The sequence below is a fragment of the Engystomops pustulosus genome, chromosome 1, assembly GCF_040894005.1.
Source record: "Engystomops pustulosus chromosome 1, aEngPut4.maternal, whole genome shotgun sequence".
NCBI lineage: Eukaryota > Metazoa > Chordata > Amphibia > Anura > Leptodactylidae > Engystomops > Engystomops pustulosus.
The window spans coordinates 191,305,270-191,330,087 of record NC_092411.1 but is presented as its reverse complement, the minus strand read 5'-3'; the positions used below and the strand labels follow the sequence as shown (position 1 = coordinate 191,330,087).

The 24,818-nt window shown below is 41.4% G+C and overlaps 1 protein-coding gene across 1 annotated transcript in view; it reads right to left on the bottom strand.

Annotated features, from left to right (window-relative positions):
• Positions 1-24,818, bottom strand: part of LOC140069914 (N-acylethanolamine-hydrolyzing acid amidase-like) — a 110,705-nt gene that overhangs the window by 667 nt on the left and 85,220 nt on the right. The window contains exons 5-10 of the mRNA XM_072116188.1: positions 21,267-21,343; positions 18,948-19,120; positions 17,021-17,083; positions 9,957-10,023; positions 4,403-4,431; positions 829-908 (exon numbers count right to left, since the gene is read on the bottom strand). Coding sequence (XP_071972289.1) covers positions 839-908; positions 4,403-4,431; positions 9,957-10,023; positions 17,021-17,083; positions 18,948-19,120; positions 21,267-21,343 — 479 coding nt within the window. The 3' untranslated portion in view covers positions 829-838. The remainder of the gene's footprint in view (positions 1-828; positions 909-4,402; positions 4,432-9,956; positions 10,024-17,020; positions 17,084-18,947; positions 19,121-21,266; positions 21,344-24,818) is intronic.

Sequence of the window (24,818 nt, the reverse complement as noted above, 5' to 3'; positions counted from 1 at the left end):
GCATTTTTGGTGACACGCAATCGAAACGTCCTTCTGAATAAGAACTTAAAATCATGTGGCTCCTAGCTTCTTTCTTCATACACTCTCTGCCGCACCATGAATTTAGGGAAACATCATGGTTTAAGAGGACCTTTCACCACCCCAATCTTATTAAATCTAACATACCAGCATGTAGGAGCTGCAGCACTGGTGGGGGTTGGGGTGTGTGTGTGTCAATATGCTAATCTTCTCTTTCCCCATGCAATTGGCAGCGGATGTTGTCAGAGAACACTGTGCTTGCTGCGCCCTCCCAGCATACTGAAATGTCCAGCAGCCTCCCCTCACTAATTTAATGTTCAGCGACCTCCGCCAGTAATGAAATACCCAGCAGCCTCCCCTCACTAATGGAATGCCGAGCAGCCTCCCTCAGCCTCCTCTCGCTAATGAAATGCTGAGCAGCCTCCCCCAGTAGTAAACTGCCCAGCAGCCCCTCGTTATATAAAAAAACATGCGGTTCCCCCTGCAGCTTCTTTTCCCTCTCGGCTCCTGTATAGCATCACTACAACAAGGTACATAAGCTCTGCCAGAGCACACACTATGATGTCATCAGCAGGTGACACCACCGTATCATAGTGTTTCCACGTACAGAGTTCATAGACTTGTCTCTATCTGTGCTGCTACACAAGAAGGCCTAGAGGAAGGGGGAGCTGCAGAGACTACGTTTTTTTTTTTTAATATACTCGAGTAAAAGCTAAGTGGGGTTTTTCAGAACAAAAATTGTGCTGAAAAACTTGGCTATCCGAGTATATACAGTAATAATATAAAATAAAAAATGTAATTAACATTTACCACTCTTTTCTCAGTCCCGAATGAAAGAAACATAGTCTTGGGGAGAAGCAGCACTCATCATAGTGGTATGAATAGTCATTCTGAAATATAGAACATTACAAAAAGGTAACAACACAGAAATTTGCAACATCTAATTGGATGCACTGCTATGTGACCAGTTGTCCAAAGGGTGATGCCACACATTGAGTTTTTGGACCGTTTTAAAGCATGCATTTTCTGTCCGTTTAAAACCGCATGCGGTTTTGAATGTTTACCATGTGTTTGGCTACTTTTAACCCCTACGGGACTCAACGCGGCCCAATTTTTCAAATCTGCTCTGTGTCACTATAAATGGTTATAGCTTTGGAACAATATAAGATATCCAGGGGATTTTGAGACTGTTTTCTCGTGACACATTGAACTTCAAATTAGTTAAAAAATTTGGATGATATCTTTTGTGTTTAGTTATGAAAAAAACTAAATTTGGCAAAAATTTTGAAAAATTCGTTATTTTCAAAGTTCTAAATTCCCTACTTTTCATGCAGATAGTCATAGCTCCCAAATAAATTCATAACTTACATTTCCCAAATGTCTGCTTTATGTTGCCATGGTTTTTTAAGATTCCACATATTTTACTAGAATGTTATGAGGCTCAGAATTTGAGGGCCATTTTTCACATTTTAGGGAAAATCACCAAAACTAATATTTAGATGGACCTGCTCAACTTTTAATTGATTGTGAAAGGCCTAAATAAATTACCCCATTATGGAAACTACACACCTTAACGTATGAAAAACCACTTTTAAGAAGTTTGTTAACCCTTTAGGTGTTTTATAGGGGTTAAAACAAAATGGAGGTGTGGTCTACAAATTGTAATATTTTTTGACAATACATTTATTTTGGGTGAAATATTAAACATTTGTAATGGATAAAATGAAAAAAGGCTCCACAAAGTTTGATACCCAATATCTCCCGAGTACACCGATACCCTATATGTGGCGGTAACCTGCTGTATGGGCGTACGGCCGAGCATAGAAGGGAAGGAGGCACCATTTTGGGCATCTATAGCTAATTGGTGAGATTTTATTAACTCTTTGTTATGGAAATGAAAATCATCAATTTTTAGGAACTTTTTTGTATTTTTTTTTTGGCCGTTTACCGTACCGTAAAAATAGTATATTTTTTTTATTCTATGGGTCTCCACGATTACGAAAAGACCTTATTTATATAGTTTTTTTAAAAAAAAATTTCCATTTTACTGAATAAAAAGTAATTAGGCAAAAATGTAAATTTTTGCATCACTGACTTTCATATGCATAACTTTTTTATTTTTCGGCTTACAAATCTGGTTAGGGGTTTATTTTTTGCGAGAATATTTGTTCTCTTTAGTGGTCTTATTTTAGAGTGACACACCAAACGTACAGGCTGTATGGTAGGGACCGCGATATACCAAAAAAAAAAAAAAAAGGGGATCACTCCCCTTGATAAAGCGCGATAGCGAAACACGTGTCGGGGTCAGCTGCATGTGGTCCTTTCTGCTTGGTATGGTCTTTTTTAGCTTTGTCTTACTATTTGTATGCCTATTAAGTGTTATTCATTACTTTGCATCTCCATAATATATGAGATAACATTATTGTGTAGTGACTTTGCCTTGCCTACATTTATGCCCTTGAAGGCGATGAATCTTGGACACATGCATTTTAATTTTTACATTGTAGTCTGTCCATCATTGCTTTTTGATTATTGTCTTTTATGTCTTTAATAAAGTATATGCTTTGTAATATACCCTGAGGGTGTTGCCTCCTTTTTACTCCAAGTATTTGGTTATATTTATTTTAGAGTGAGTAACTTTTTTAAATCACTTTTTAGAGCATTTTTTAAAGGGTATTAATTGAAAATTATCTTTTTTTCGCAGCGTTTTTGAGTTTTTTTTTACAGGGTTCATTTTGTAGGTCCAATAACGATTCTGTTTTATTATGCAGATTGTTACGGATGCAGGGATACCAAATATGTGGGGGTTTTGTGTATTTTATTCAATTTTTCTGAATAAAAACTAATTTGGAGACAATTTGGTTCATTTTAGCACCATCACCATCTTTTCATATGCATAACGTTTTTCTTTTTCGGCTGACAAATCTGGTTAGGGGCTTATTTTGTGCGAGAAGGATTGTTCTTTTTAGTAGTCTTATTTTAGAGTGCGTAACATTTTTTTAATCACTTTTTAGATAATTTTTTTTAAGGTATAAATTCAAAATTATCTTTTTTTTGGAACGTTTTTTGCGCCCCCCCCCCCGCGTTGACCGTGCAGGTCCAGTAACAATTCTGTTTTATTATACAGATTATTATGGACGTGGCAATACCAAATATGTGGCGGTTTTTTGTGTGTTTGTGTTTTTAATAGTTTATTAAGTGTTTTATGGGAAAATGTAATTTTAGGGGCTTATATTTTTATGTATTTATTTATTATTTATTCTAATGTGTTAAATTTAGTGTTTTTACATGTTTTTACTTATACTTACTTGAACTTGAACCAGCAATGCTCTGATTGCTGGTTCAAGTTCACTACACTGCTCTACAATACTTTTTCATTGTAGAGAAGTATAAACTGTCTGAGCATGCAGAGCTGGACGTTATACTACGTCCCGGTGCGCTTAGCATGTATCCCCATGGACGTAGTATAACGTTGTTAATCTGTTTCACAGTTGCCTACACTTCTAGAAATTAAGATAAACAGGTTCATACCAGCCAATCGCATGGTAAACATTAAAAAAAGCGTGCGTTTTAAAAACACATGCGGTTTTAAACTGACTGAAAATCAGGGCATTACCCTTAGTGCAGCTTGTTAACCTGCACCTGGACCAGGTTTTTATAAGCCCTAGCTGCACCATGGGAGGGTTTCTCTGACCAGAGATAAATGTGATGCTGAGAGTGAAGCAAGCCTGAAGGTATAGACTGCCATTGGGTTTGTTTTGTGTGTAGTAGCTAGAGAGGGAAAGCTACTGTGTTAGCTAGTGCCCAGACGGGCAGGTCTTTTGGTTGTGTTTTGTTTAGTTTATTTATATATAAATATATATGGTAAAAATAGTAGAAGTGAAGGGCGGCACAATGAAGCAAAGGAGTAAAATCCAAATGGGTGCAAGCTCATAGGGATCTTGCTCAAGACCCCGAAGATCCAATTATCCAAATGGAGAAGAAGCTCTCTGTGTCGTTGAATTATTTATTCACAAGTGGAAATTGCAATGTTTCAGCTAACTCAATGTAGCCATTTTTAAGCCTTGAATTTAAGTTACCTGAAACATTGCAATTTCCACTTGTGAATAAATAATTCAATGACACTGAGCGCTGCTTCTCTGTTTGGATAATTAAATATATATGGTAAAAATCAAGTGCAGATCTGTACTAAACCTAAATATTTTAAATTGTCCCTTCCTTTAGGTGGTGGGCATTTTATTTTTTTAATGGGGGTTGCGACTTTTTTTCCCCATATTCTTGCTTTTTCTGTTTCCATTAAAAAAAAAACCACACACATATATGTATATTATATATTTAGTACCAATTTAGTAGTCAACATTTATAATGCATTCCTAGTTATTACCTATTTAAAACTTTGGGGGTCGACAGCACCTGCAAAGGTAAAAATATATTCCATTTTATTTTTATGAAACAAAGCATGAATGATGGTGCAGCTGCACTATATATTGATTCAAAAGGGGTGTTCAAAAAGTTAGTGGTGAAATACATAGTATCATAGTATATAAGGCTGGAAAAAGACACAAGTCCATCAAGTCCAATCTTTAAGAATTAAATAAATGTTTTATCCCCGTAACCCGTGATATTTTTCTCTCCAGAAAGGCATCCAGGCCTCTCTTGAACATGTACATAGAGTCCACCATAACAACCTCCTGCGGCAGAGAGTTCCATAGTCTCACTGCTCTTACAGTAAAGAACCTTTGTCTATGTTGATGGTAGAATCGCCTCTCCTCTAGGCGTAGAGGATGCCCCCTTGTCCTGGTCACAAGCCTAGGCATAAAAAGATCTTTGGAGAGATCATTGTACTGTCCGTTCAGGTATTTGTACATTGTAATGAGGTCTCCCCTCAGTCGTCTTTTTTCTAAACTGAATAATCCCAAATTTTTGTCAGTGTATTCTAATCCCACCATTCCCCTAATAATCCTGGTTGCTCTCCTCTGCACCCGTTCCAGCTCTACTATATCCTTTTTATACACTGGTGCCCAAAACTGTACACAATATTCCATGTGTGGTCTGACCAGGGATTTGTATAAGGGCAAAACTATGTCTTTATCATGAGAATCTATTCCTCTCTTGATACATTCCATAATTTTATTTGCTTTAGCAGCAGCCGCCTAGCTCTGGTCACTAAAATTAAGTTTACCATCCACCAATACCCCCAAGTCCTTTTCAGCTTCAGTTTTACCAAGTAATTGACTGTTTAGAACATAATTATACTTTTTGTTTCCATGGCCCAAGTGCATAATTTTACATTTATCTACATTAAACCTCATCAACCATTCCTCTGCCCACTCCTCAAGCTTCCACAAATCCCTCTGTAATGTTAAACTATCAACCTCAGTATTTATTACTTTACACAGCTTAGTATCATCTGCAAATATTGAAACTTGACTGTGCAAACCCACTACAAATTCATTAATAAAAATATTAAAAAGAAGTGGCCCCAATACTGACCCCTGTGGCATTCCACTGGTAACATCAACCCAATCTGAGAATGTGCCATTAATGACCACCCTCTGTTTTCTATCACTAAGCCAATTACTACCCAAATACACAGATTTTCTCCTATTCCCAGCAGTCTCATTTTATATACCAACCTTTTATGCCGCACGGTGTCAAATGCCTTTGAAAAGTCCAGATATACAACATCCACAGTGTACCCCAGATCCAGTCTTGAATTTACCTCCTTGTAGAAACCAATCAGATTAGTCTGACAGGACCGATCTCTCATAAACCCATGCTGACGCTGGGTTATAAGGTTGTGCACAGTGAGATACTTCAGGATAGCATCTCTAATAAACCCCTCAAATATTTTCCCCACCACAGAAGTTAGACTCACAGGTCTGTTGCTATGCTCCAGTCCTGTGGAATATAACCAGTCCTCAGTGAATCTTCAAATATTAAAAATAACGGTCTGTCTATCATGGTACATAGTTCATGCAGAACCCGGGGGTGTATGCCATCTGGCCCCGGTGATATATCTATCTTAGTGGTTGCTAGGCGGCGCCGTACCTCTTCCTTGGTTAAACTGTTGACATTCCAAAAAGAATTTACATTATTCCTCATTGTGTCTTCCACCAGGGGATTTTAATGGGTAAAGACAGTTGAGAAGGCGACATTCAGTAGATTGGCCCTTTACTCATCTCCTTCCACCATGACCCCCATGTTATGTCTAAGGGGACCCACACTCTCTGTTTTTAGTTTCTTATCATTTATATACTTGAAAAATAATTTGGGATTATTTTTGCTCTCCCTGGCAATATTTCTCTCAGTCTCTATTTTTGCGGCCTTTATCTGCTTTTTCCAGGATTTATTTTTCTCTCTATAATCCTGTAATGCCTCATCGCTACCTTCACATTTTAGCACCTTAAACGCCTTATCTTTCTCGCTTATTGCTTTCCTTACAAGACTAGTTAGCCACTTTTTTTGGGGGGGGGGGCTTTTGTCTTTGAGAACATTATCCCAGTCTATGCCTTTAGAGTGTTCGTTGCCCCTTCCCTAACACTCTTAGTAAAGCGTAATACAAAATCAATGATATTATGATTACTATTACCCAGGTTCCCCCAACCTATTATTATTTCATGGGCAACTTTATCATAATATATTCAAGGGGAGGGCCTCAGTCGTCAGAATGCAGTGCCCTGAAGGCAGAATGACCAATTATAGTGTGGGCAATTTGGGTGCCCATGGCTGCTCTATACACTCAAGAGTACACGTTGTGACATCATCAAATACTGACAGTGTCCTCCTGCACAGATGCACGCGCCTGCAGAATGGACGATTATAATGTGGGCAATTTGGGCTACCATGGCACAGCACAGTGCAGATACTTCTATCTGTGCCACTCTGTCCTCTCTGGAGTACACGGTGTGACATCACATACTGCCTATGTCCTTTTGCACAGAAGCAAGCACCTGGCTGATGACCCGGGAGAAGAGGACAGTCACGGCGTGACAAAGATAAGTATCTGTATCTATTATCTAGTATAAGTATCTATTATTATTTTACTACTGGCCACATTCAGTATATAAAATCACTGGGAGGCTGTATCTACTAGGACTGAGGAGGGCGAGGCTGTATCTACTAGGACTGAGGAGGGCGAGGCTTTATCTACTAGGACTGTGGAGGGTGAGGCTTTATCTACTAGGACTGAGGAGGGTGAGGCTGTATCTACTATGATTGGGGAGGGTAAGGCTGTATCTACTAGGACTGGGGAGGGTGAGGCTGTATCTACTAGGACTGGAGAGGGTGAGGCTTTATCTACTAGGACTGAGGAGGGTGAGGCTGTATCTACTATGATTGGGGAGGGTAAGGCTGTATCTACTAGGACTGGGGAGGGTGAGTCTGTATCTACTAGGACTGGGGAGGGTGAGGCTTTACCTACTAGGACTGAGGAGGGTGAGGCTGTATCTACTATGATTGGGGAGGGTGAGGCTGTATCTACTAGGACTAGGGAGGGTGAGGCTGTATCTACTAGGACTGGGGAGGGTGAGGCTGTATCTACTGGGACTGGGGAGAGTGAGGCTGTATCTACTAGGACTGGGGAGAGTGAGGTTGTATCTACTAGGACTGGGGAGTGTGAGGCTGTATCTACTAGGACTGGGGATGGAGAAGCTGTATATACTAAGATTTGGGAGGGTGAGACTGTATATGCTAAATCTGGGGAGGGTGAGGCTATATATGCTAAGACTGGAAAGGGGGAGTCCGCAAATACTAGGACTATATTATAGGACCGGTGAGGGGGAGGGTGTATATACCAAGATTGGGGAGAGGGAGGCTGTATATACAATAAGACTGGAGTGGGGGAGGCTGGATACACTAAGACTGTGCAGAAGGGACTGTATAGGACTGTATGGGGATGTAGGAGGCTTGTTGTAACACATTTGGATACACACAGTGTATATTTTTATATGTGAAGTATAGTTAGTTGTGTTTTGGGAAGTATATATTATTTAGGAGCACAATGTTATCCAGGTGGTATTATAATGTGTAAGGCTACATTCACGCGAACGTATGGCGGATGTATATACGGCCGACATATGTATGGCGTCTATACACGTCCCCCATACATCGCAATGGCCTCATGGCACCATGTGGGAGTGGTAAGGTGTCGCACACATGCGGCACCATACCGTTTCGTAGAAAGAAAGGACATTTCCTATCTTTCGACTGAATACGGCGCCAGGATCTATGTTAAGCTATGCAGAGGGGCAGGCTTGAGTGGTACTACGGTGCGGCGGGCATAGATTGTATGAATGCAGCCTAAGTGACTGGTATTTTTATGAGAGCAATGTGGAGAAGTGCTTGTGGGGCACAATGGGGGACATTTATATAAAGTGTCGGTGTCTGCATTGGCTTTGTTACCAACCTGCTCTAGGAAAGAAGATACACATTCAATATTGTGGAGCTGTGCAGAAACATTTCTGGCGCTTCTGTCCCTGGGACCAAAATCTGTCCCCAGCACCAGAAAGGTGTCCAACAGTCAGAGAATAGGCAAGAGTGCAATAGCATAGTTTTGTGTCCCTGCTAGACCAAATTTCTTTTGGTCTACTCTCCGCCAGTTTACAGCGCCCAAAAATGGCTGCAACACATATTAATTGTGTCTAAGTTTCCACTCCACCAAAGCCACGCCCCTTTTTGGAAAAGAATGGGGCAGGCGGAAAAGGTAATTTTTTCTGCCGTCGCCAGCTAATAAATAGGTTGGAGAGCAGAATATGCAGTGAGAGCGCCACAAAACTGGATGAAACGCCATAGTAAATGTCCCCCATTGTGTTCAGTTGAGGTGTGAGAGGTATATATATTTATGGGGGTACAGAGTGGTCAGTTGTGGTGTGAGAAATATATATAATATTTATGGAGACACAAGGTGTGGTCAGCTATAAGGGTTATATATGATATTTACTGGTGCACAATGCCAATGTCAGTTGAGATGAGTATATATTAATGATGTCAATTGCTTAGCAAGCATTAGTTTACACTGCAGCCTCTGTGCAGAACTGGTACTACTATTATGGTGGCTGTAGTGGTAAATACTGGACTTTGGATATAGGTTTTCATTCAGTCATTATGTAATGGCAATTTTCATGGTGGCTTTAGTTCAATAACAGTTCGGTGGTAAAGATAATCAGCGTTCTTTGTAGAAATGCTCTTTGTATTGCTTTGTTTATTATCAGTATGTTGATATTATGTCAGGTTGGCCTTGTGCCAAGTGGTTTGGTCAGACCCAAGAAACTTGGCGCTGTACTTTGAATGCCCATTTCCCTTTGCTACAATGCTAGTTATGACAACTTTTCCCAATGTAACCAATTACAGCTCAGTTTTAATTTTTCAGGGGTATATATATAATACACTGTTTCTAATATCATTAACGCTTGGGCTTATATTTTGTATGAAATAATTCATAATATGTTGTAGCTTTGGGATAATGCCAGTACTTTTACCATAAATTAAACCCCATTGTGTTCCCATGATTCTTTGATGTGCTGACTCCTAAGGTGAAAGGCCATGTGAGCAAGAGTCAGTACTTTGCACCAGGAGGCTGAGCCACAAGGCTTCTGGCACCTACTTTTCTCCAATTAAAGAGCTTTTACATGGAAATACAAAATCAAATAAGAACAGTATCATTTTAATGCATGTGCATTATTTTCTACAGTTGTAAATGTGTTACAGAATACATATAGAAAAAGTAGACAAGGTACTACAAAATCTTTGCAGTGTCATTTCTGATTCCAAACCATATTCAGATTCAATGAAAAAAAAAAAAATAACATACAGCAAAGTGAAAAAGGTGCACACTTATCTTCACCCGTTTTGTTGTACCCCAGAGTTTTAAAAACGCTAGACTTCCCTCATTTTTCTTATTCAGATAAGAATTAATAAATAGGAAGAATTATACCAACCTTGTATAAAGAATCTTTATTTATGTTTTCCTGCCCAGTTGCGTTCAAAGCTTGGGTTCCCAAATACCTTTTGAGTACAAAAACATTTTAGATATTTTCCGAAATGCGTATTTTCATTTTTCATACGATTTTTGTATTGTTTTTTTAGTGAATTTCTGATGGTAGACTGTCCAAATTTGCTTTACCGTTGCATTTTAACTTATCAGCAACAGATTTCAGTATCTTCAGGAACTGCAGGATGTGCCTAAAAAACTTATAAAAATATGCCAATGAATCGGAAGTTCTCCAGCCCACTTCCCACGTCACCAGAGCGCCTCTTGGCTACGGATACTAATGAAATATGGACACCCCCACTCTGAAGTTGAGCCTAATCCTGCCCCCAGTGATGTCACCAGCTGTCTCCAGATCAACTTCAGAGTGGGGCGTGCATATTTAAAGAGGACCTGTCACCAGATTTTGCCCCCCTGACTAACAATGCCTACTGATAAAGGGTTACAAGTCCTCCCTATGCAACACCCCTGCCCAGAGCCGGATCATCATTGGCGCTCTTGGAGCACTAGCTCCGGGCACCCGGATCCGGATTTATTGATTGGGGGCCCCCGGCCTGGCGCTCCAATAGCGCCAATTTCAGTCTCCTGCTGGGCCTCGACCCTCTATTCGGCAGTCGGGAAGGGGCCTCCGTCCGTCCGGACAGGAAGCTCCTGCCTGTCTCTGTATAGTGATCGATGCGGCCGGAAATGGCCACTCGAGCACTATTACTGGAGCGATGTGGCAGGAAGACAACCCCGGCGCACATCGCTCCAGGAACTAGGATGCGATTTATTGTGGTGGGCAGCATATAATATAATATATAATTCATTCTGAGAGGGAGCATATCAAATAATTCCTTGTGGGGGCAGTATATTCATTGTGTGGGGGGGGCAGCATATCATATAATTCATTGTGTGGGGGGCAGCATATCATATAATTCATTGTGTGGGGGAGCAGCATATCATAATTCATTGTGTGGGGGGCAGCATGCCATATAATTCATTGTGGGGGAGAGAATTTCATATAATTCATTGTGTGTGGGGGGCAGCATATCAAACAATTCACTGTTGTATTCATTGTGGGAGACAGCATATCATATAACTCATTGTGGGGGGCAGCATATCATATAACTCATTGTGGGGGCAGCATATCATATAACTCATTGTGGGGGGCAGCATATCAAACAATTCATTGTTCGGGGGCAGCATATCAAATAATTAACTGTTGGGGAGCAGCATCTCAAATATTCATTGTGGAGGGGACATATCAAATAATTTAGTATTAGTATTCCAGTATTCATTCTAGTATGCCATATTTTTCGTACTATACGGCGCACAAAAAAAAGGAAATCAAAGGAAGGTGCGCCTTATAGTCCAGTGCGCCTTATACATGAACCGTACTTACAGACAACAGCTGCCTTGAACTGTGCACATGTCTGCCACCTGCTGGTCATTCATCCTTATAATCAGGTGCGCCTTATAGTCTAGTGCGCCTTATAGTCCGAAAAATACTGTATTAAATTCTTAAAGCTCCGCTCTGTACCATTACGGCATGGAGTTGTTTTATCAAGAGGGATCACAAATAGTTCACAAGGCGAGGGGGGGGGGGGGACACAATATATTAGATAATTCATTGATTGGGGCACTACATTAAGTAAATGGGGGCCATATTTTAAATAATTACTTGAGGTGACCGGCATTTAAAATTCATGGGGCATCACCGTATATTAGAGAGGTCTATAAATAGGTAAATTAATTAATTAAAGGGGGCAATAAAAATTAAGTCATTAATTGGGGGGCAACATATATAATGCATATACTCGTGTATAGGCTGAGTTTTTCCAGCACAAAAAATGTGCAGAAAAACCTCACCTCACCTCACCTTCCAGCGCCCAGATCCTTGGCGCGGATCTTGATCCTCAGCACGGCTCCTCTTCTTTCTTCTCGATTTCTTCTCTAGCAATCAGAGTCGCGTCCATGCGACCTGCCGGACGGCGCACACTATGTTGCGGCAGTGTCGCCGCTGATGACGTAATCAGTGGCAACACCGCCTTATCATAGTGTGCACCGACCAGCAGATCGCATGGATGCGACTCTGCCAGCTGTTACAGCAAATAGAAGAAGGAATAGGAGCCGCGCCGATGATTGGGAGTGAGTGAGTATCACCGGACGGTGAGTATTAGGTTTTTTTTTTAATGTGCTTGGCATACAGGGGGCTGGCTGTATACTATAAGGGGCTGGCTGTATACTACATGGGGCTGGTTGTATACTACAGGGGGCTAGCTCTATACTACAGGGGGTTGGCTGGCTGTATACTACATGGGGACTGGCTGCATACTACATGGGGGCTGGCTGTATACTACATGGGGCTGGCTGGCTGTATACTAAAGGGGGATGACTGGCTGTATACTAAAGGAGGCTGGCTGTATACTACATGGGGGCAGGCTGGCTGTATACTAAAGGGGTCTGGCTGTATACTACATGGGGGCAGGCTGGCTGTATACTACATGGGGCTGGCTGGCTGTAGACTTCATGGGGGCTGGCTGTATACTACATGGGGGAAGGCTGGCTGTATACTACATGGGGAAGGCTGGTTGTATACTACGGGGGGCTGGCTGGCTGTATACTACATGGGGGCAGGCTGGCTGTATACTACATGAGGGAAGGCTGGCTGTATACTACATGAGGGAAGGCTGGCTGTATACTACATGGGGGCTGGCAGGCTGTATACTACATGGGGGCTGGCTGTATACTACATGGGGGCTGGCTGTATACTACACCCTCGACTTATACTCGGGTCAATAGGTTTTCACAGTTTTTAGTGGTAAAATTAGGGGTCTCAGTTTATACTCGGGTCGGTTTATACTCGTGTATATACGGTAATTAGCGGTACAGTATTATTTGTTCAATGGCTGTAGTATAGTAATATATTGGGGGTTGCATTGTGTTCTTTGATATATGCAGGAGCCACAGATTGGTTTTATTATAGGGTATATTTTGGGGGGAGACATATTTCTGTTATCCAGGTGACATTATACTGTGAGTAACTTTGGTATTTTTAGGTGCACAGTGTGGGGCATGTGCTGCGGGGAGCTGGAGACATCTGGTGAAAGATTCTTCAGCCAAAAGTTACGTTGATTCTGGCCCTGAAGGTGAAGACATGTCACCTGTGAGGTACTAGAAGCCACTTTTGCAGTATTGTATTCACAGATTAACCTTCTAGTGTGAGACAGCTCTCAGCTTGTATTGTACATGTCCTATTATATTCCTAGTGTCCATAGTGAGCCAGCATTGTGGTGTGGGGTTATTGTCATCAGTAATTGTTATGCATTCTCTTATTGATAATGTTGGTGCTGTGAACACACTTTGTGTATTTGCCCCCTGTTCTGTGACATCACTGTGTATATTAACCCCCTGTGCCGTAACATCACTGTGTGTGTATTAACCCCCGTGCTGTGATATCACTGTGTGTGTTAACCCTCTGTGCTGTGACATAACTGTGTTAGTGTATCAACCCCCTGTGCTATCACTGTGTGTGTATAAGACCCCTGTGCTAGGACATCACTATTTGTGTATATTAAGCCCCTGTTCTATCACTGTGTGTGTATGTGTGTATTAACTCCCTGTGCTATGACATCACGGTGTGTGTATTAACGCTGTGCCTAATAAATTCCTAAGGGGGGCCTACCTAATGATTTATTAAAGGAGAGCCCTGCCTAATAAATTACTAAGGGAAAGACATACCTAATGAAGTACTATGGGGAACACTTGTGAGAGGACCTTGTGGTCAGTTGTGGTGTGAGGGTTATCTATGATATATGTGGGGGCAGTGTGTCAGTTGTTGTTTGAGGGGTATATATGATATATGTGGGGGCACAGTGTGGTCAGTTGGGGTGTGAGGGGCATATATGATATATGTGGGGGCACAGTGTGGTCAGTTGTAATGTGAGGGGTATATATGATATATGTGGGGGCACAGTGTGGTCAGTGGTGGTGTGAGGGGGCATATATGATATATGTGGGGGCACAGTGTGGTCAGTTGTGGTGTGAGGGGGCATATATGATATATGTGAGGGCACAGTGTGGTCAGTTGTGGTGTGAGGGGGTATATATGATATATGTAGGGGCACAGTGTGGTCTGTTGTGGTGTGAGGGGTATATATGATTTATGTGGGGGGGCACAGTGTGAACAAGTGTGATGTTAGGGCTAAATACGATATATGTGGGGGGGGGGCACAGTGTGAACAGGTATGATGTTAGGGGTAAATATGATATATTTGGGGCACAGTGTGGTCAGTTTTGTATGTGAGGGTCAGATGTGAGGAGAATATGGGATGATGCCAACCATGTCCGTTTTAAAAACCCGCAGAGATGAGTCATGGCTGGAAGAAGTCTCCTGGAAGATCAGACACAAGGGAAGAGACAACATGAGAGACGTCACCTGTAAGTCATTGGATGACACTGCAGCCTCTGTGCAGGACTGGTAACTACTACTATATGGTCACTAAATGGTGGTACATACTGGTCTGTGTGAGGTTATCATATAGTATTGCAGTATTATGTAGTGGTAATAATTATGATGTAATGTTATTATTTGGGCCTTGTACAGAGGTGTCATTAGTGATATTGTCCTGTGCTCGGTGGTGTTTGTATAATAACAATATGGCAGTAAAGATTATCAGTAAATGGAGTTTATATGTGGTAAATTATTGGTAATACCGGTCTGTGTACAGAGTCTTGTGCTCATTATCAGGATGTTGGTATTATCTTTATGTTGTGGTGATGCTGTGGGCTGCATTTTGGAGGGATCATTTATAAATAGTTGTGCTATTGTTTGGAATATTGTTCTTATGGTAGTTTTAATTGGTAACAGTATTGTGGTATCATTATTTTATAATAGTATGGTGAGAGTATTTTTTGGTTTCTAATATCTCCAGAGCTTTGAAACAGTATAACTATGAGGTATCTTTTTACTTATATCGTTGTGGGAGGGGGCCCCGCATTGGCTGCAGAGCTGGGTTGGCCCCATCCTAAATGAGGTGCTCCATACCGCTGGGACCCTTAATCTGGCCCTGCCCCTGCCAATACATATGCAGGCAGGTAGTTGTGAATAGCTCCTTCTTCAGGTTAGGATCTGTCTGAGGGAGTCATGAAACCTCTAGTAAGTTTCTAGCACTGGGTCATTATGTAATAGCAGCTGTAGATTCTGTCTGAACAGGCAAGAGTTAAATAAGATGTTATCCAATTATATGGCTGTATTGTAAACTGGAGTGTGATTGGAGTGGTGCTACCACCTGACCAGGGGGAGTGTAAAACCCCTGTGCAGTGGGAGCACATGGTCCAGTAGAGTCTGCAGAAACTTTGTCCAGACCTCTTTCAACAGAGCAGAGAGTCTGTTTTTTCCTGTCAGCTCTTTATCACAAGCGGCACGGTGGCTGAGTGAGTAGCACTTCTGCCTTGCAGTACTGGAGTCCTGGGTTCGAATCCCACCCAGGTCAACATCTGCAAAGAGTTTGTATGTTCTCTCCGTGTTTGCGTGGGTTCCCTCCGGGTACTCCGGTTTCCTCCCACACTCCAAAACATACTGTTAGATTGTGAGCCCCATGGGGACAGGGACCAATTTGACATGCTTGTGCAGCGATGCGTAATCTGTGTGTGCTATATAAATAAAGAATTATTATTAAAAGCTCTCTTTACAGTCTGCCAGCAGTCCAGACTACATGGTCTGAGTGAAGAGAGAGTCTGTGTGTAGCACACCTTAAGTTCTGTGACATAAACCAATCCCAGGACCGGAGTCAGGAGTTTGGACACAGCTCCATCTCAATTATCCCAGCCTGCATCTACTACCAGGCTGGTGCTTTATTCCTGAGAACCACTCTCCACAACCACTCTAGTACCAGAATTTCGGCCCATTGCCTGCTTCTTGTTCAATAAAGAACTGTGAGTTAATTTGCACAACGTTGCCTCCTTCGGATCCCTGGATACGGCTGTATATCACCTAAAATTGGCTGCCAATGGGGCCCTGTACCTTAATTACAGATGTTTTTGTGATATGCAAATTAGCTTTTCTGACTCTCCTGAGAGAGGAGTCAGAGATGTGATTGAACCAAGTCCCATTATTCTGACTGACAGCTGTGTGTCTCTTCAAATCCCTTATCTGCCTCCTAGTACTTAGGGACTGTCTGATAATATTCAACTACAGACATATAAAGCTCTATGTACAGATGGGAAATGTTGTGTCAATTATTTTACACAGAGCCTTGTGTTAAATTCATGACATGTGATCAGTGACATCATCGCAGGTCTTCTAGAATAGCAAACTGTACACCATGATTACAAGAAAGCAGTTGTTACTTCATGTGGTCAGATACATGCATGGGGTACAGCTTTTATTAATAGTCTAAAGGACCTGAGATGATGTCACTATGGTCAAATGACATGAACTGTGACCAGTAAGGAGGCTTAAGGCATGGGGAGGCCTGAGGCCAGGTAATATAAGATAAAAGGGGATTTATGTGGATATAACCAAAACAATTTTTAGCTAAAAGTAGGGGGCCAGTCAGTGAATAGGGCTCTATAGGAACCTGTCACTGGCTGTACATGTGCAAATGTGGTGATGGGTTCCCTTTAATGAGTCTTCAGAGCCAAGAGGTAACTTAGGCCGAAGTGCCTCCTATTCATTAGCATATTTTTATATGTTCTTTTTCTGCACATCCTGCAGTTTCTGAAGGTACAAAAGCCTGTTCCTGATACTATAAAATTAATCGGCCAAATATGTTTGGACAGTCTAACATTAGGGAAATTTTACATCCAATGTCACAATCTCCAATCTTCCTTTCACATCATGCAAATGTAGGGCAGCTTGCAGTGTACCACTTTCCATAGCTGCCATATGTACTTACGCCTCACCCCTCCTGCTTCAAAAGGAAGGCAGGAATAGCATGAAACGGACTCTGGTCTAAGGGAGAATATCAGGGCCTCATTATTTCAGTTTAAATGTGATATTGTCAAGTTATCATCAATGCATCTACATACCATCTTACATCATCTGGTGGTGGATTCAGCCAAGTATCATCATTAGTTTGCAGTAGGAACCATCTGTACATGTTAAAGAAATTGTAGGAAAGTTAGTTAATAAATGGACCAGCAACAAAGACCAGTAGAGGTGAGTAAAAATAATGCTACACAAACTGCATCTGCTGTTGTGTCCACAATCCTGCCCACCTGTTGGGGCAAAACTGAGACTTTAAAAGAGGTTGGCCACTTTACCTCATGTTTTTTGTAATATGTAAGTGTGGGGGGCGGGATATTAGGCAATTTACCAATGTACATCTAATAATAGTTCTGCACTGCTTTCTTGATATGTAAAGTGAAACCTTCCGTCTTTTACCTCATCAGCCAGAAATTCCTGGCCATAAAATGGCTGCAGATAGAGGGTCATGTGATCGTATCTGTCCATGAACAATTACCAAAACACAATATCCCACACTGAATGGATGAAACTTTGGACGCGGCAGTAGAAGTAAGCTGCTATGTACGTCCTCAACTGTATTATACATTTACTAAGGTGCAGTAAATCAACATGTGGAAAGAGACCTCCTTTCAATCTGCTGTCTGTTAGAAAGATAAAAGAGTGCATTTATCATCTTTGACACTGTCAGTTTTTAACCCCTTAAGGACGCAGCCATTTTGTAGCTTTAGGCTTAGCCCCATTTTTTGGATTCTGACTTGCGTCGCTTTATATGGTTATAACTTATGAACACTGTTACTTATCAAAGTGATTCTGAGATAGTTTTTTTCCCCACATGCTGTACTTCATTTTAGTGGTAGGTTTTGGCTGATAATCTTTTGAAAAATTTGCCATTTTCGAAATTCGAAATCATTGCGTTTTCAGGCAGATGGTCAAATTTTGATGGTTATATGTTCATTTATCCCTAAAATTTACACATTTCCAAAAGATAAAAAGAGAAAACTCACCATACAATTTGTTTTACAATTTCTCCCGAGTGCAGAGACCCCCCATATGTGGCCGTTACTTGTTTTATGGGCGCACAGTGAGGCACAGAAGGGAAGGAGCGCCCTGCAGCTGCCAGGATTTTACTTTCCTCGTTGGCCCCTTTTGTAGGCTATAAAATTTTAGCTTTTGCGTTATTGGGGCCATGTGACAGCATTTTTTTTGCGGGATGAAATGCTTTTTCTAGTGTTACCATTTTGGGGTTGGAATCCCCTATTGTTGAAAATTTAGGAACTTTTATTTGAGGGCAGGAGTAGCAAAGCATCAATTCTGTACTGGATTTTTTCCTTTTTTTTGGTGTTCATTGTTTAGCCCAATAATCATGTGATCTTTATTCTATGGGTCGATACAATTATGGGGATACCAGACATGAATATTTTTCTTACGTTTTACTAAGTGTGTCAAATAAAACCCTAATGTGGGGAAAAATCTTATCATTTTTGCATTTCCGTCTTCCAAGTGGCATAATATGGTTACTTTTTTGACTACGGAGCTGGTTGATGTCTTGTTTTTTGCGGGACATGTTGTACTTTGCACCAGTTTCATTCTAGAGTACATAAGTATTTTTATCACTTTTTATAGCATTTTTTGTGGGATTGAATAGGTAAAAATCATAAATTTTTTTTCAGTTTTTTTTTAACAGCCTTTATCATTTGGGTTCAATAATTATTTACTTTTATTCCAGGAGCTGTTACGGGCGCGGTAATGCTATATATGTGGGTTTTGTGTAATGATTTAGACTTTTTTTTATATGTTTCTTTATATGTTATGGGGCTTATGGGCATTTTTATTGATTTATTACTTTATTTTTTATTGAAAACATTTTATTTTTACTTTTCTACTATTTCTATTTCTACCATGGAACATGAACAAGCAATCATCTGATTGCTAACTGAAGAATTGAACCAGAAAAAATATTCTTCTTAATTACCAGCACGTGCAACTTACTCTCCATATGAGGCATTTAAATGCATGACATTAGCAACACCATTACGGTTTCTGGCGATACTTGCACCCTCTCCTGGATTGACTCCAGCAACAGTTAGGTATATCTCAGTAATTATTGGCGTGTTGGAGAGCTGTAAAACTGCTGACTGGTAATCTGGTGCTTCATTCAATGTCTAGAGGATTGAGGGAGGAGGACAAAAAACATTTGTTATATTGGAACCAATCCACTATTTAGATATGACCATAGTTTACTGTCTATGACTGGTTATCTATGACGGTGCAAGAGTAAAAAAAAGACATAGGTAAATCATAGTGACAACACTTATAATAAAAATCTTTTTGTAAAAATATTTTTACACAACTCTATTCTACAGTTGGACAATTTATTGTGACAATTTATAAACAACTTATAAATTTTCAAGCTTACCTTAATTTCCGGACTATAAGGCCCACAAAAAATCCTTTGATTTTCTCAGAAATCAAAGGTGCGCCTTACAGTCCAGTGCGCCTTATATATGAACCGTACTTACAGACAACAGCTGCCTTGAGCTGTGCACAGGTCTGCCACCTGCTGGTCATACATCCTTATAATCAGGTGCGCCTTATAGTCCAGTGCGCCTTATATATGAACCGTACTGACAGACAGCAGCTGCCTTGAACTGTGCACAGGTCTGCCACCTGCTGGTCATACATCCTTATAATCAGGTGCGCCTTATAGTCCAGTGCGCCTTATATATGAACCGTACTGACAGACAACAGCTGCCTTGAACTGTGCACAGGTCTGCCACCTGCTGGTCATTTATCCTTATAATTAGGTGCGCGTTATAATCCAGTGCGTCTTATATATGAACTTAGACATTTTAGCAGTCATTTATTGATGGTGCACTAATGTATGAAAATGGACGTTTGCTACCTGTATTGTACCGTTTTTATATACATAGCATGCGGCCACATTCATTTCAATGACCAGTACGGCCATCCCTTTAAATGACCGCATTGCCACCATACCGTGAGCAAGACGTAAAAGAATACAGGGCATGTACTATTTTCTCAGTAGAAATCTATGTGGACGTTTAAAATATGTGTTGCAAACAATTGTGCACCGTGTGCTGCCGTACGTACGTGCAGTATCCAGGTACGCCAGAACCAGTGGAGGTGCATTCTGTCAGCCAGTCCATAGTCAGCCATCATTTGCCAGCCATCCATATTTTATGCGGATATGATACAGATACAGTGTCATACGTGCACATATGGATGAAGAACGTCTTAAGAAGTCATACGTTTGTGTGAAAGGGACCTAAGATTGCCTTTTTCCTGTCAAAGGTTCCCTAAATTTCTATGTATTCATTGACACATTTATTCCAAATTAATATTCTAACTTTCAAACTTTTTTTTTTAATCTGTAAATTTTTATTCATTTTTAACTTGTTAAAGACAGAGGAAGGTACGGTTAATGAGACTCATAATACAATGGGTCATATACAAGCATTACAGCAAATAATGTATCTGACATAGCATTACAAATTAAGCATTACAACACCCCTGCCATCGCATAGGCAAGGTGGTAGTAGCGAATAGCAGCCCTCTCCATGTCAGGAGCTGTTAAGGAGACTGATCACCTCTCTAGGAGGTCTCTAAGTATTGGAGAACTTTGTAATTGCAGCTGTAGCCAGTGTCTGGTAAGTCAAGAGTTAAAAATGACAAATGTTATTGTCCAATGATATTTCTTGTGATATTGTAAAGCAAGCTGGAAGCTGATTGGAGAGTGCGACCACCTGACCAATGGAGTATATAAATCCCTGGTGGGCAGGAGCACATTTTCTTAAGACTCAGGGTCAGTCAGGAGAGGGAGAGACTCCATCTTGGAGCACATGTCAGCAAAGCAACCAGAGGAGAGTGCAGCACATGTCTGTGTTGCACCAGCCAGTGTCTTAATACCAGGAAGTAGAAGTGTCAAGGCAAGCTGCCTGACACATTAGGGCAAGTCCGGAGACTTAAGCCCCAGAACAGAGGACCACCTCTGGACTCGGCTCCATCTCTAGCAGCCCAGCCTGAAGCTACTACCAGGCTGTGAGTAAACCTTCCTGTGGACCAGCTATCTCCATCAACCTCCAAACTTGCTGAATCTGCTGCTACCGTTTGAGCTGTTGCCTGCTGTTTAAAGTTGAATAAAGAACTGTAAGTTGAAATGCACAATGGGCCTCCATCATCCAGAGACTCCTACATACACCTCAGCTAAACTAGTCTAATATGGCAGGGTATGGCAGACATTAACCTTCAAACTATACAGTAGAAACTATATATTTTGCAATTACTTACATTTCGGATAAGCCAGCTGACAGGACTTGCTTTATATAACAGAGAGAAGATGTTCTTCAACATTGAAATATTATTTTCTGTGTATGAAAAAAATTAATTGAATTACGAGTCCGGTAGGCACAGTTCTGCACATGTCATTCTAATGTAAATTTTAATGATATACAGGCATTCCCCAATTTAAGGACACCTGATTGGATCATGGTAATTTACTTAGCTTTATCCTCAGGCTGCAATGATCAACTGTAAGAGTTAATATAGCTATCTGCAATAAAACTTGCTTGTTTATCCGTGTTTCCTTGACAAGCCAAAATTTTGAAAATCCAATTGTCACAGGAATGTTGTCAGGAATTACACTTATAAAATATACCTGTTCTGACTTACATACAAATTCAAGTAAAGGGGTATTCTCATCTGGACATTTAATTAATCTACAAGATATATACATTTCTTCAATTGGATGTCATTAAAAAAATTTACATATATGAAGATAATGGGGCAGATTTACTTACCCGGGCCATTCGCGATCCAGTGGCGTGTTCTCTGCGGTGGATTCGGGTCCGGCCGGGATTTATTAAGGTAGTTCCTCCGATGTCCACCAGGTGGCGCTGCTGCGCTGAAGAGCATCGGAATGCCCTGGAATACACCGAGCACCTGAGTGAATGTAAGTGCAATTTTCGCGACACATTTTTTAAAATTTTTCCGTCGCGTGCATGCCGGTGCCGATGCGCCACAATCCCATCGCATGCGCCAAAATCCCGGTGCAATTCAGGGAAAATCGGCGCAAATCGGAAATATTCGGGTAACACGTCGGGAAAACGCGAATCGGGCCTTCAGTAAATGACCCCCAATATCCCATGAATGTAGTTATATGGTGCCATAGAAACCATATAAACCATATAAACCTTGGATACAACCACCTCTTTTGTACACAATAAAAACAAACTGTTTTAGCATATGAAATGCCTGTCATTTACTGGATGTTCCACAGCCGTCTGCAGGCAATGAAAACTAAAACTGGGTGATTGGGCACCTCAATAGCGCATGTGTGGCCTCCGCTGCCACAGTACTGGGGTGGTCATATCCAAGGACTACTGTCTTGTTTTTAAGGGACAACATTTATAGGATAGTTCCTTCACAAAGATAATTTTTTCTTTATTAACATCCAATTGAAGAAATGTATATATTTACCAGATTAATTAAATTAAACGTGAATGCCCAGATGAGAATACCCCTTTAAGAACAAACATAAAGCATATATTGTACATAACCCGGGGACTGGGACCAGCAGGCAGTCAGATTTGGCAGCCCCAGGGTCCCACATTAGACAACAGGGTTGCCATGGAGGATAACTGCACCCCCATATGGGGGACGGGTGAGTTAGTCCTTTAGCTGCTTAAAGGGTTAAAACTGGGCTCCTGGCGATTGCTATCCTAGCTATTAGCGCAGAGGTCCAGTTGTCATGCCTCCTGCACAAATATGGTGCATCTCCCAGGTACATTGCTGTGACATCACTACGGTCCATCTCCCAGGTACATTACTGTGACATCACTATGGTGCATCTCCCAGGCACATTACTGTGACATCACTATGTTGCACCTCCCAGGTACATTACTGTGACATCACTATGGTGCATCTCCCAGAAACATTACTGTGACATCACTATGGTGCATCTCCCAGGTACATTACTGTGACATCACTATGGAGCATCGCCCAGGTACATTACTGTGACTTCACTATGGTGCATCTCCCAGGTACATTACTGTGACATCACTAAAGTGCGTCACCCAGATACATTACTGTGACATCACTGTGGTGCATCTCCCAGGTACATTACTGTGACATAACTATGGTGCATCTCCCAGGTACATTACTGTGACATCACTATGGATCTTCTCCCAGGTACATAACTGTGACATCACTATAGAGCATCTCCTAGGTACATTACTGTGACATCACTATGGTGCATCTCTCAGCTACATTACTGTGACATCACTATGGAGCATCTCCCAGGTACATTACTGTGACATCACTATGGTGCATCTCCCAGGTACATTACTGTGACATCACTATGGTGCATCTCCCAGGTACATTACTGTGAAATCACTATGGTGCATCTCCCAGGTACATTACTATGGCATCTCTATGGTGCATTTCCCAGGTACATTACTGTGACATCACTATGGTGCATCTCCCAGGCACATTACTGTGACATCACTATGGTGCATCTCCCAGGTGCATTACTGTGACATCACTATGGTGCACCTCCCAGGTACATTACTGTGACATAATACTGGTGCATCTTCCAAGTACATTACTGTGACATCACTATGGTGCATCTCCCAGGTACATTACTGTGACATCACTATGGTGCATCTCTCAGGTACATTACTGTGACATCTCTATGGTGCATCTCCCAGGTACATTATTGGTGACATCACTATGGCGGATCACTTAGGTACATTACTGTGACATCACTATGGCGGATGTCTCAGGCAGATTACTGTGACATCACTATGGTGCCTCTCTCAGGTACATTACTGTGACATCACTATGGTGCATCTCCCAGGTACATTACTGTGGCATCACTATGGTGCATCTCCCAGGTACATTACTGTGACATCACTATGGTGGATCTTCCAGGTACATTACTGTGACATCACTATAGTGCATCTCTAAGTTACACTATTATGACATCACTATGGTCAATCTCCCAGGTACATTACTGTGACATCACTATGGTGCATCTCCCAGCTACATTACTGTGGCATCACTGTGGTGCATCTCCCAGGTACATTACTGTGGCATCACTATGGTGCTTCTCTCAGGTACATTGCTGTGACATCACTATGGTGCATCTCCTAGGTACATTACTGTGACATCACTATGGTGCATCTCCTAGGTACACTACTGTGACATGACTATGGTGCATCTCCCAGGTACATTACTGTGACATCACTATGGTGCTTCGCACAGGTACAATGCTGTGACATCACTATGGTGCATCTCCTAGGTACATTACTGTGACATCACTATGGTGCATCTCCTAGGTACATTACTGTGACATCACTATGGTGCATCTTCCAAGTACATTACTGTGACATCACTCTGGTGCATCTTCCAAGTACATTACTGTGACATCACTATGGTGCATCTCCCAGGTACATTACTGTGACTTCACTATGGTGCATCTCCCAGGTACATTACTGTGACATCACTATGGTGCATCTCCCAGGTACATTACTGTGACATCACTATGGTGCATCTCCCAGGTACATTACTGTGACATCACTATGGTGCATCTCCCAGGTACATTACTGTGACATCACTATGGTGCATCTCTCAGGTACATTACTGTGACATCACTATGGTTCATCTCCCAGGTACATTACTGTGACATCACTATGGTGCATCTTCCAGGTACATTACTGTGACATCACTATGGAGCTTCTCCCAGGTACATAACTGTGACATCACTATAGAGCATCTCCTAGGTACATTACTGTGACATCGCTATGGTGCATCTCTCAGTTACATTTCTGTGACATCACTATG